This window comes from Miniopterus natalensis, chromosome 2, assembly GCF_054644295.1.
Source record: "Miniopterus natalensis isolate mMinNat1 chromosome 2, mMinNat1.hap1, whole genome shotgun sequence".
Taxonomy (NCBI): Eukaryota; Metazoa; Chordata; class Mammalia; order Chiroptera; family Miniopteridae; genus Miniopterus; species Miniopterus natalensis.
In genome coordinates this window covers 183,061,777-183,074,464 of record NC_142082.1, presented here as the reverse complement: position 1 = coordinate 183,074,464, position 12,688 = coordinate 183,061,777, and the positions used below count along the sequence as shown (strand labels likewise).

At 43.9% G+C, this 12,688-nt stretch overlaps 1 protein-coding gene across 2 annotated transcripts in view; it reads left to right on the top strand.

Moving 5' to 3' along the window:
* The window catches only part of TCF20 (transcription factor 20), a 43,402-nt gene that overhangs the window by 18,160 nt on the left and 12,554 nt on the right, over positions 1–12,688 (top strand). For both annotated transcript variants that reach the window (XM_016210253.2, XM_016210254.2), the window contains exon 2: positions 11,325–11,418. In XM_016210253.2, coding sequence (XP_016065739.2) covers positions 11,325–11,418 — 94 coding nt within the window. The remainder of the gene's footprint in view (positions 1–11,324; positions 11,419–12,688) is intronic.

Here is a 12,688-nt window from a genome sequence, read left to right as displayed (position 1 = left end):
CTTCTACTCTAGGATAAACAAGAAATGGTAAGAAAAACAGCTTGCTACCAGAGATTTTTTTTTTTTTAATGGTTTTATTGATTTTTAGAGAGAGTGAGGGAGAGGGAGAGAACTATTGATTGGCCGCCTCCCACACCCCCTAATGGGGATTGAGCATGCAGCCCTGGCCTTTGCCCTGACCAGGAGTTTAGCCGGCAACCCTTTGGTGCATGCGACTGCGCCCAACCAACTGAGCCACACTGGCCAGGGCCAGAGGTTTATTTTTTAAAAGCAAGTTTTAAGTTTATCTTGGGGTCACTTTGATAAAGCTTAGTCTCTACCTAGCATCTTACAAGAATATACCTAATAATAGAGCCATCACTCTGAGGCAATAGAGAATAGCCAGTTTAATTCAACATGGTGTGGGCTGGGGTGCTACATAAAGGGTGTCTAGCCCTACCTTCAGTTACCCACCAAATGTCATTTGAAATGAAACCTATTGCTGATAATTCCAGTTAAAATTTTGCTCTAAGTCCAGAACATTCTATTCTGTAAATGGAGAGGGGACCACCTGTGTCCTCTCTTCCTTGGAATCCTGCTGCACTGATGCCTAAAGGGCCCCCCTTCCATTGTGTGGCAGCACTGCCCTCCAGCGCTCTCTGTCACACCGACCCCGGGTGCAGCTCATCACCAAGTCCTGTTGGTTTTATCTCCACGGCGCCTGTAGATACAGCCTTTTGCATGCATTTACACACACCCACCCAAACTCTTCCATGGTCCCTGACCCAGGACTGCTGTGGACCCCTTCAGAATCGCCTCCAGTGTGTCGGCCCTGCACACCAAGTTCTCATTCCATTGTGTTCCCTCTGCCCTGGCCGCGTCCCCTTCCCCCTCTGCCTGAGTAATTCCTACTAGTTGTCTCTCCACTGTGCTCAAGCAACAAGAATGCTGCTCTGACCTTAACCAGGTCTCACTGGACCTGTAAGCTCTGAAGTACTGTTTACATCATAACAGTTCAGTTTGGTTTTTTACTGGACCATTCTGTAAATTCCCCAAGGGCAGACACTAGATGGACTTGCCACCCTCAGTTCAGCCCCTCTGCCTCGCACAGGCATGCAAGAATAATTTGTCAAATGAACAGAAAGGGAAGATTATTCCATTTCTGAAATTGAAACCATTTAAGGAAACTTGAGTGTCAGAGCAAAGACCACTGAGAATCAGAGGCACCTTGGTCGTCTGCTCTGGCACAGCCTTTGGAGAACCAGCCTATTAGAGGAAGGGAAGGAGGAGAGAAAACTGAGCCCATAAGCACCACAGTGAGTTCTTACCCATTTTCTTCTGGCCCGTGTTTTCAGTTTCTGAGCTTTTCAGCTTTATGCTGTGGATTCAGAATTGACATATTAATAAGACAAATTAATAAATTGACAAATTAATAAAAGCCCCAAGAATAGCTTGTTAGGAAGTCACAATCCTTTCTTCATATTCAGTGGAAAAACTCACATTTTATGGTTCTGTAAAGAAACACCAGCCTAGCTTTGTACCTCTGTTAGCCCTGATCACCTTCACACCGGCTGGAGATGCACCTTACGTCCCACACACCTAGCATGTGAAAGTCTGGATTTGTAAAACAGCAAAAGGAGATGTATGTGTTAAAATCTGCTAGAGGAAGACACCTTCCCCAGCTGCATCTTAGACCTGATAAGTTCTCATTATTTGTTTCCCAAATGGTGAAATGAACACATTCATTTTTGAAAGGCATGTCTACTCTGAATATATTCTTCACAGGCTCAACTTTTTGGCTAAATTCTGGCCCATCTGTTAGACAGGTGAAGTGCAGAAAAACAAGGAAGGACATTGTTAATGACGAAAAAGGCCTTTAATCCCAAGCCTTCTAGCCTGATTCAGAACATCGTGACTCCACTGCAAACCCACCTGCGAGTTCAGAGATAGCGGGAAGGGAATTCAGGGAACAAGCTTTCCTCGTGGATCAGAAAAGGCTAGGAATGCAGCGGGAGACGCTGCCAGGCTACTGCACTTAAATTTTGACCTTGGTCATGCTGTCATACATTCTGCTCTACTCCCAGCTCAGCCACCCCTCAACCCCCACTCATTTAGCCACAAGGACACTTATTAAAGGTTTATAATGTGGTTTGAAAAGCTTTCCCAAAGAAGTTAGTAGTTTTCAGGGTCAGCAGCAGAACCTCTTTTTGATTGGGAGTTTTCTAGGAGGGGAACGGGTCTAAATGGATAATTTTATTCCAGATAATTATATCTGAAAGACGATGATTGGATTGAAGAAGGTTTGTATATGTGTGTCCCTTGCCCCTCGGGCAGAGGCAATGGACTGTTAGGCTCCAGGTGTACTGAGGAGCAGTACCACCTGCTGGGCCTCAGCCCCCCTCTTGGCAGCAGGTAGAAATTATTCTGTATTATTCTAATGTGAGTGAATGGGGTTGCATAGCAAGGGTGAGGATGGGCTGGGAGAACCTTGGCTAGGAGCACATGGCAGGTGACAGACATGGTCACAGGCAGCCTGGGTCTGCTCTCGGCACAACACGCAGGGCAGTATCTGGAGAACAGACCAGCCTGCGGGCGCTGTTCTGCTTGCGCTCAGTATGCCTTTGGGGGGAGGTTTCCATGCTTTTGACCTCCTGCTAGTGTTTAATTTGCTTGGTTGTGTGTAATTTTATTCCCTGTTTATTTAGCACCAATGCAAAAGTGCTTCGCAAAACTTTAAAAGTAATTCCCATTAATCTGTATCGTTCAGGATAGAATTAGGAGGGGAAACAGTGAAAGGCTGAAGAGTAGCTGAGAGATGCAGTGTTCAGGGATTTGGCCAAGAGCTGACCCTGTCGCCAGTGCCCTCAGAGGTGAAATAGTGTTGAAACATACACACAGCAACTAACCTATGAAAAGATGGTGCCAGCAGATGTTCAAGCCCACCTGGGCTCCGCGTCTTCAGGCAGGATTCTAAGGGAGAAGATTAGTTCCAAAAAATAATCTTTTAACTTTGTCTTAGTTAAGTCATAACAATTATGTAACTCATTCTAGTTTATAAAACACTTTCACAGTTATTTCATATAACTCTATAAGGAAGGCAGGGTGAATATGGTTATCCCCATTTTACAGATGATAAATTGATGGGGTAACTTTGGTTTTGGCTTTCACACAAGAGCTGACACCCTTGTGGCCCTTGGGCTGCTTCACACTGGTCATCATTCACATGAGACCGTCCACATTGACTCTAAAAAGCCAGTCGGACCTGGGCCAATGTCTTCAGGTACACAGCCGCCGGCCAGAGAAGGCTGCTAACGTGACTGGCTGGCATTTAAACTGGTATCATCGTGCTTTATTAAGGTGTGCATTTCATGGATTCAGTTTCTGAAGTTGGTGCTTTTGCTGGAACAGCTACAGGACATAAATGCAGCTTTGAAAACCACAGGCCGTGCCTCTCATAGCATTGAGTAAACGGACCTGAGAAGAGCTGGGCAGCTCTCTGGCCTCCAGGGTTGACTCTGAAGCCAGGTGGTGCTCTGGGCTGTGATGAAGTTTCCAGAGGCCGTTGCCCAGCACTTCTCCTGAGCCTGAGCATGGCAAGCAGCAGCAGGTGCCTAGGCCTGTCTCGTGAGCTTTCGTGAGGGAACATGAGGTTATCTAGCTCTAAGGAAGCAGGGACCCAAAACATAGAGAGGGTTTTGTATGTTTTGCTTTTAACCAACACCTTGAAGTGCCCCTGAAGGAAAATTGATAGGTGCAGTCGCATCAAAGAAAGATGCTTTCAGGGCCTCAAAGGGTAGCTAGCTGCTTGTATGTAGACCATGTTGCTGGCTTAGAGCTAGAGTCCATGGTTCAGCAGCAGCGGCTTCTGTCCTAGATATAGAAGGCTTAATTAAAAGGGAAAGAAAGCTCTTGCCGTTGGCCGAAAATTAACACACACCTTGTTCCACATTCTCCAGGCTCTACCAGCCTCAGCTTTTTAACTCACATTGAGGAGCAGCCTTGTTAGTTTTCTCCAAGCTCTCCAATTTGTCAAACCTTGCGTTCATTCCATTAGCCCACATTTACGGTTCCTACAGTGTGCCAGGCCCTGGGGACACAGAATGAAGCTCACAGTTTAGGAGAGGTAGACAAACATGAATAATACTGTAAGCATGAGCAGAAGTGTGTGCAGTGCTGAATAAAAGCCATTTCGTATGTGATCTTTAAGGCTCGAACAGAACTGATCATCACCAGCCCTAATAATACTCTGACCCAAATGCATTGGTGCTCTGAGGCTGCTTGGAGATGCTTATTAAACAGAGCCTTTATTCAGGTCACAGTTACAACTCAGGAAAAAGCCTTTCTGTGAATGAAGAGGCACAGTTCTCCTGGGGCACTTCCGTTGGGTATGGATAAAACTGCTCTTAGGTGATTCGACTCCTGCCTCTGGGACAGTGACAGGGCTGGTGTAAGGATCAGGGTGGGTGTTTGGCCACTTTCTGTTGTTCAGACATGTCCTAAAACTAAGCATACATTTTATCACTTAATTCCCAAGATTACAGTGTCAATAAAAGCAGGGCTCTTGTCCGAGTTGCCTAAAAATAACTTTTATTCCTTTTGATAAGTGAAAAATTCACTGTTGAGATTGGGTTGTTGCTTGCTTGAAAAACACCCTGATTTAGAAACCATAAAGCCCCAGCTGTGTGTCTGATTTGTGTGCAGGCCAGTGTTGGGTGGACTTCTCCTAGGAGTGAGTATCGTTGAACTTGTAGCAACAGTGGGGTCAAAAACAAAGGGCATTTAGCTCTGCAGTGACTGTTATGTTACTTGCATTATGGGAGAATGATAGTGTAACTAGTTTCTTCAGGTGAAAAGTAAAGAATAAAAATCTAGTTAGAAGTGGTATTGGCCTGGATGTTGATTGGGTATAGAAGGGGAGAATAAAAACCGGGTATTAGAGAGAGAAGGTTTTCTAGCCTGTCTTTGGCGCCTGGCACATGGAATTGCTGGTTGAGGTGGTAGTTCTTTTTTTAACTTTGAGGAACCACCATACCATTTCCCACAGCAACTGTACAAATTTTCATTACAGCAAGTGTGCAGGAGTTCGTTCCAACTTCTACCGGGCTTTGCCAGTACTTGTGTGTGTTTTTTCTTTTGTTTTGGTTTTTGTTTTGATGGTAGCTATTCTGATGGATGTGGAGTGGTATCTTTTGATTTGTATTTCCCTAATGATAATCTATGCTGAGCATCTTTACATGTGCTTATCTTCACATTTGTATATCTTAGGAGAAATGGCTATTCAAGTCCTTTGCCCATTTTTAAAATGGGTTTTGTTGTTGCTCTTGAGTTTTAGGAGTTCTTTATGTATTCTGGAGATTAATCCCTTATCCTCTATGTGATTTGCTAATATTTTTTCCCATTCTGTTGCCTTTTTACTTTCTTGATGTCTTTTGATGCACAAATTTTTTTAACTTTCATGAAGTCAGATTGTCTATTTTTTTCTTTCGTTACATGGGTCTTTGTTGTCACAATCCCAAAATTATTGCCAAGTCCATTTTTATGAAGCTTTTGTCCTATGTTTTCTCTAAGAGTTTTATTGTTTTATGTCTTACATTTAGGTCTTTGATCTATTTTGAGTTAACTTTTGTCTGTGGTTTTAGGGAAGGGTCCTTCAGTCTTTTGCATGTGGATATCCAGTTTTCCAGCACCATTTGTTGAAAACACTGTCTTTTTACCCATTGAATGATCTTGACACCCTGTCAAAAATTATTTGACCATGTCTTCGATGGTTTATTTTTGACTCTGTTCTGTTCCCTGCCAGTGCCACACTGTTGATTATTGCAGTTATGCTGTAAGTTTTGAAATCAGGAAGTACGAATCTTCCACTTTTGTTCTTTTTCAGTATTATTTTGGCTATTCAAGGTCTCTTGAGATTTAGTAAGAATTTTAGGATACATTTTTCTATTTTTGGAAAAAAAAAGTCATTGGGATTTTGATAGGAATTGCAGGTCACTGTAGGTAGTACTGGCATTTTAATAATATTAAGTCTTCTAACCCATGAACATAGAGTGTGTTTTTATTTATTCATGTCTTCTTTAATTTCTTTAAGCAGTGTTTTGTAGTTTTCATTGTCAGGTCTTCCACTTCCTTAGTTAATTCCTGGGTATTTTATTCTTTTCGATGCTATTGAGAATCAGCTGTCTTTGTAATTTCCTTTTCAGATTGTTCGTTGTGCATGTGTAGAAACGCATCTGACTTTGTGTGTTAACTTTTTACCCTGCTACTTTGCCGGATTTACTTATTAGTTCTCATAGGTTTTTTGTGGGCTCTTTAGAGTTTTCTGTATATAAGATCAGATCATCTGCAAACAGAAGACAATTTTATTCCTTTTCAGTTTGGATACCTTTTCTTTCCCAGTTGTTCTGGCTAGAAATTCCAGTGCTGTGTTGAATGGAAGTGGTGAAAGCACTTTCTTGCTTGTTCCTCATCTTAGAGGAAACTTGGAGTCTTTCACTACTGAGTATGATACTCCCTGTGGGTTTTTCACAAATGGCTTTTGTTTTGTTGAGGTAGTTTCCTTCTAGTCCTATTTTGTTGAGTGTTTTTATCATAAAAGAGTATTGGATTTTTTTTTTCTTCCTCTTTATTGTTGAATGTAAGAGTGTTGGATTTTGTCAAATGCTTTTTGTTTATCAATTGAGCATGATCATGTGGTTATTTCCTTCATACATTGATGTAACTACAATAATATACAAAACCTCTGCTTTACAGCTCCAGTTCCTCCAGTTGTTGTCACACAATGCATCTTTATACATTGTGTGCCCCAAAACATAAACTAATAATTTTTAAATGCATTATTAACTGTATTAGCCTCTTAAATCATGTAGAAAACAAAAAAAGTACAGTTACAAACCATTGTTACAATAATAACTTGCTTCTATAATTGCCCATGTATTTACCTTTATTGAGATCTTTATGTCTCCATACAGCGTTGATATACTTCTAGTGTCCTTTTATTTCACCCGGTAGGACTCCCTTGAGCATTTCTTGCTGGATAGGTCTAGTGGTCACAAATTCACTCAGCTTTTGTTTATTTGGGAATGTCTTAATCTCTCCTTCACTTTTTTTTTTTAATCCTTACTGAGGATATTTTTCCCATTGCTTTTCCAGAGAGAGTGGAAGGGAGAGAGAGAGAGAAACATCGATGTGAGAGAGACACATCGATTGGTTGCCTCCCGTACGCACCCCAACTGGGGCCAGAGAGAGCCTGCAACCAAGGTACGTGCCCCTTGGGCGAAATCGAACCTCAGTCGCAGGCTGACACTCTAACCACTGAGCCAAACCGGCCAGGGCAATATCTCCCTCACTCTTGAAGGACTGTTTTGCCAGATAAAGAATTCTTGGTTGATAGGGGTGGGTGGGTGTGGGTGAGTGTGTACACGCACGCATGCACACACATGTTAGCACTTTGAATATATTGGCCCACTGCTGGCCTCCAAAGTTTCTGATGAAAGACCTGCAGAAAATCTTACCAAGGATCACTTATGACAATTCACTTCTGTCAAGATTCTCTCTTTTTTAGATTTTTCAAGTTTGATTTTACATCTTGGTGTGGTTCTCTTTGAGTTCATCTTATTTGGAGTCTTTGAGCTTCTTGGATGTTTATAGTCATGTCTTTTAACAAATTTGTGAAGTTTTCGGCCATTGGTTCCTTCCAAGATTATCTCTGCCCTTTTTTCTGTCCTCTTTAAAGGACTCTCACGAATCCTGTGTTGTGCTTAATGGTGTCGCACAGGACCCTTAGGTTTTGTTCACTTTTCTTCAATCTTTGTTGTTGTTTTTCCTCAGACTCGGTAATTTCCTATCTTCAAGTTTACAGATTCTTTTTTCTGCCTGCTCTAATCTTACTTAGAATCCTTATTGTGAATTTTTATTTTAGTTATTGTACTTTTTAGCTTTAGAATTTCTTTTGGCTCCTTCTTAGGTTTTCTATCTCTTTATTGATGTTTTCATTTGTCCACACATTGTTTTTTTACTTTCCCCACATCTGTCGTTAGTTCTTTGAGCATCTTTAAGACAGTTCTTTTAAAGTCTTTGTCTAGTAGATCTGCCATTAGGCCTTTTTTTAGGGATGGTTTCTGTTGATTTATTTATTTTATTTAAAAAAATTTTTTTTTCCTTTGAATAGGTCATACTTTCCTATTTCTTTGAATGCCTGTGAGTTTTTGTTGAATACTGGACATTTGAATCTAATATTGTGGTAACTCTGGAAACCACATCTTCCCTTTCCCCAGGGTTTGCTGCTACTTGTTGTTGTTGCAGGTTGTCTCTGTGCCTAGGATCAACCTGAGGTGTAAACTCAAGGTCTTCTCAGATCTTTCCTGAGCCTTTCCCTTGGAATGCATGTTCACTTTCTATTTTCTCCTCTATATGCAGTTGTTCTTGAATGTCCTAGTCTTTAATGTCTGGCTCCCAAAAATGGAGGAAGCCAAAAATGAACAGGGGGTGGGAATAGTGTTACTCTTTTTAATCCCTGGAAAGTCACTTCTGCTGGGGAGAGGGGGCAACAACAGTGGTGGCCTGCCTCTTTATCTCCACCTCTGTGATCAGAAGCAGCAGCCAGAGAAGAGATCCCCAGTGCTTGGAGGACAGGGTTCTTTTTGCCCATCCTGGTTCCCACAAGTTGTGTGCAGGCTGCTTCAGGAATGTGCACACAGCTACCTGCCACTTGAATGGAAGTGGGACATGGGTAGCTGCAGCCCTTCAATAGACTTCAGAGTTTCAAAGTAGTTACATCAGACAGTTTCTGCCTGTGCAGTTGTTGTCTAGATGAGACAGAGAGCTTGTGCTACCTACTCTGCCATCTTCCCATAATCCCAAAATTTGTATTTCTAAGAAGTTCCCAGATGATGCTGATGCTGCTGGTCCAAGGATCATACCTTGAGAATGACTTAACTAAACTCTTTAAGGTTCTTTCTTTAGGCCTTAGTATACTATGCAGGGTCTTTCTCCTCTGGCTACAATGTGGTAAATTAATTGTGCTTTTTAATTGCAGTAAGCATTTTATTGATGTAAATGAGTTTGCTTTCTCTATGAAAAAGGTATGGGATCTGTGGTCTGCGGGCTGTTGCAGGGCAGGGAGCTTTGGATGCCCTGCAGGGGACAGAGAAGCATGTGTTGAGGTGGGAAGGAACTGGACATTGTTCAGATATGAACTTGATCGCTTCTCTTTTCTGTCTGTAAACTCAGGTGATGACAGGGCCTGCTCTGCAGGCTGCTCTTAGTAGGTAGCCTGTGTGGAACATCCAGCGTGCGTCTGGTGTGTGCTCCTCTTAGATCACAGTTACTGAGCACTTTGACTGCAAGTTACGAAGTTACACTAAAGGTGATTCTCTTGTCCTCCCCCAACAAGTCAAGATGGGTGGTCCCAGGGTTGGCTAATTCAGTGCTCAACAGTGTCACAGAGCATCCAGGTTCTCTCTGTCCTGTCAATTCTGTCCTCAGTGGGCTGAGCTTTGTATTTAGAGCTGTCCCCTCGAGGTGTAAGATGGTGCTAGAGATCTCACCATCCCATCCCATCATAGAAGCAGAGCGAGAAGGTAGCCTTTTCCTGCCTCTTGTTTTTAAAAGAGAGGCGACACTTTCCCAGAAGTTCCTTCCCTGCAGACTTTGTACCAGAAATGCTTGACACACCCATTCCTAAATGATCACTGCTGTCTGAGAGTCACCACCCAGGGTGAGGATGACCTGGAGCACAAGTCCTCTGGAGAGCTGGCTATTCAGGCTCCTTTAGTCCGAAGGGGTGGAGCAGGACCGGCTGCGGGAAGCCCCCTTACAAATCAGCCACACTTGCTCCCCCTGTTGATGGTGAGTCCTTTGTTCTGAAAAGGTGCCTGTGGCACTGATAAAAGATGAAGTCTAGGGCTACCCAGAATGCTGCCAACTGTCCTCGTCCTTGGTTTACTCTAGGCCAAGTAATCCAAGGACGTGAGGGCACATGAACCCAGAAAGATGTTTGTTTCTGAGAGGAAACAACACTCTGGAAGGACTTGTCTTACAGCCCTATTCCTGCCCGTTTGTCTCTGGAGGAATCTTGGGGTCAACCCAGACCGGCTCTGACACCGAGCAGATTAGTTCCCCTTCTGGTGCTTCAGGCACCTCATCTGTGGGAGGATGGTACAGGGTAGTTACGAGGACTGGATGAGTTGGTCCGTGCCAGTCGCATATAGCGCCTGAAGCATGGTGAGCACCTGTTCTGCATTAGTGTGATTTTACCTTCAGCATCAACTTTGGGGGAGCTTTATCCAGCTCCCTGTTGTCCTGCTCCTGCCACTGTGGCTTGGAGGTGAGGCATTCCTGCCTGCTGCAGGCCTGCGAGCCACACCGACCCCTGCTAGGCACCTTCTGCATGGGAAGACCCTTTAGTCTCTTTGCCTGGAGAGGGTATGGGCATGTGGGGAGCCTTTCCTTTCCACAAGTGTGACTGCTGAGGTATCACTTTACTTATATGTTTCCTAGAATCAGGAATAAGTGCCTGTATCTTCCAGGTAGCCTTACCTGGGTGTGCCTTGGCCATTGGAAGAGCCTGCATCCTTTCTCAGTGGGCCAGTGTGGTTGGCATTTGCGAATATGATTGTTGACGATGGGACACATTTCTTGTGCCGACAGGAGTGAGAGCTCAGAGCGGCCACTTCGGAGAAATGATGGAGAAGCGCCTCACTTTAAGAAAACCTGACCATATAAGGAGGAGATCTCAATTACAGAATAGTGTCTCACTCGGCCAGAAATTCATGGCAGGTTTCCTAGTGCATTTAAAGCAGGGTTTGTGTGTAAAAATACCATTTGCTGTTACAGGAGCCCATATTTTCTGAAAAGGGAAATATACTTGTATTGGGCATTGGGATAAGTAGAATAAAAATAAAACCTTGCAAATATAAGAATTGGAAACCAAATTCCACTTTTAATTCTAAAAGGTTTATATATAACTCTACTATCTTACCCTCTCCTCTACCCGAGACTTGCACAACAGAAGGAAACAGGCAAGATCCACACACAGTTCAAGAGAGCATGTTGCTGGGCGGACATCGGAACACAGAGGCGGGGCCCCGGGCCTCACCCTCACCCACTGTGTTGCTCTCTTTGGTTTATTTGAGTGTTTGTGAGGCCTGCCCTAAATCGTTACTGCTGGGCCTTCTCCATGTGTGGGCAGTGAGTGGCAGTCAGAAATTGACCCGCTCATCCTGCCGCCACAAACTCCTGTAACCACAGGGACATGTGCTGACGTCTGACCAGTGGGGTCTGGGGACAGCCTGGAAGAGAGGCTGAATCTGGAACGCTGACATGTCTGACTCGTCCTTTCCTTTCAGAAATGTTCCCACTGCCAGGAGGCAGGTGCCACCTTGGGCTGCTACAACAAAGGCTGCTCCTTCCGCTACCACTACCCGTGTGCCATTGACGCAGGTAAGGCGGGGCGCCGGCCCTGATCCAGGGCATCCGCAGGGCTGGGCACACGCTTCCTCTGCCTTCTTCTCCCTCGTTACATTTTTTTGTCCCTTCTGACCCTGGGATGTTTGTAAATTCTCAGGGAAATGCGGAGGGGAATATAAAAGGGTAAGATGGGTTGTTTTTTTAAATAACAGCTTTATTCATGTAATTCACACAATTCACCTATTTAAGTGTACAGTTCAGTGGTTTTTAGTCTATTCACACATATATAACCATCACCACAGTCGATTTTAGGACATTTTATCACCTCAGAAAGAAACCCTGGGTCCCTTAGCTGTAAACTCCCATCCCTTCGTCCCCTCCTCCATCCTGAGCAGCTGCTGACCTGTTTCCTGTCTCCATGACTGTGCTTGTTCTGGACATTTCTCGTCAGTGGAATCAGACAGTGCGTGGTCTTTGCGCCTGGCTTCTTTTACTTAGCATGCTGTTTTTCAGGCTCATCCATGTTGTGGCATGGATCAGTACTTTATTTTAAGGCTATACCTTTATGATTACTTATCATTCATCACTGGATGCACATTTAGGTTGTGTCCACTTTTTTTTTTTATTATAAGCAATACTGCTGTGAACGTTCACATACAGGTCTTCTTGTGGACTTAATGTTTTGTTCTCTGGGGCATAACAGGAGTGGAATTACTGGGTCATGTGATAACTCTGTGTTTAACCTTTTGAGGACCCGCCAGACTGTATTTCAAAGTGGCTGCACCATTTCCTGTTCCTTCCAGCAGTAGGTGAGGGTTCTAGTTTCTCCATGTCCTCACCGACACTTGTCATGTCTTCTTTTTTTTTTTTTTTTAAGAATAGTTGGTTGGTTCTTAGAGAGGAGGAAGGAGGAGAGAAAGAGAAACATCTGTGTGAGAGTGCAACATCGGTCAGCTGCCTCCTGCACGCCCCACCAGGGGTGGAGCCAGTGACCCAGGCATGTGCCCTGGACCAGGAATTAAACCAGCAACCTCCCTGTGCATGGGACGATCCCCATCCAGCTGAGCCACACCGGCCAGGGCTGGTTCTTAGCCATCCCGTGGGTGTGAAGTGGCATCTCGTGATTCTGATTTGCATTCCCCTGATGGCTAATGATGTTGCACATCTTTGGTAAAGTCCAATGGATCTGTTTTTTCTTTTGTTCCTCCTTCCTTTTTCTTATATCTCAGAAACCATTGCGTAATCCAGAATCACAAAGATTTATGCCCATGTTTTCTCTTACAAGTTTTATAACTTTAGCCCT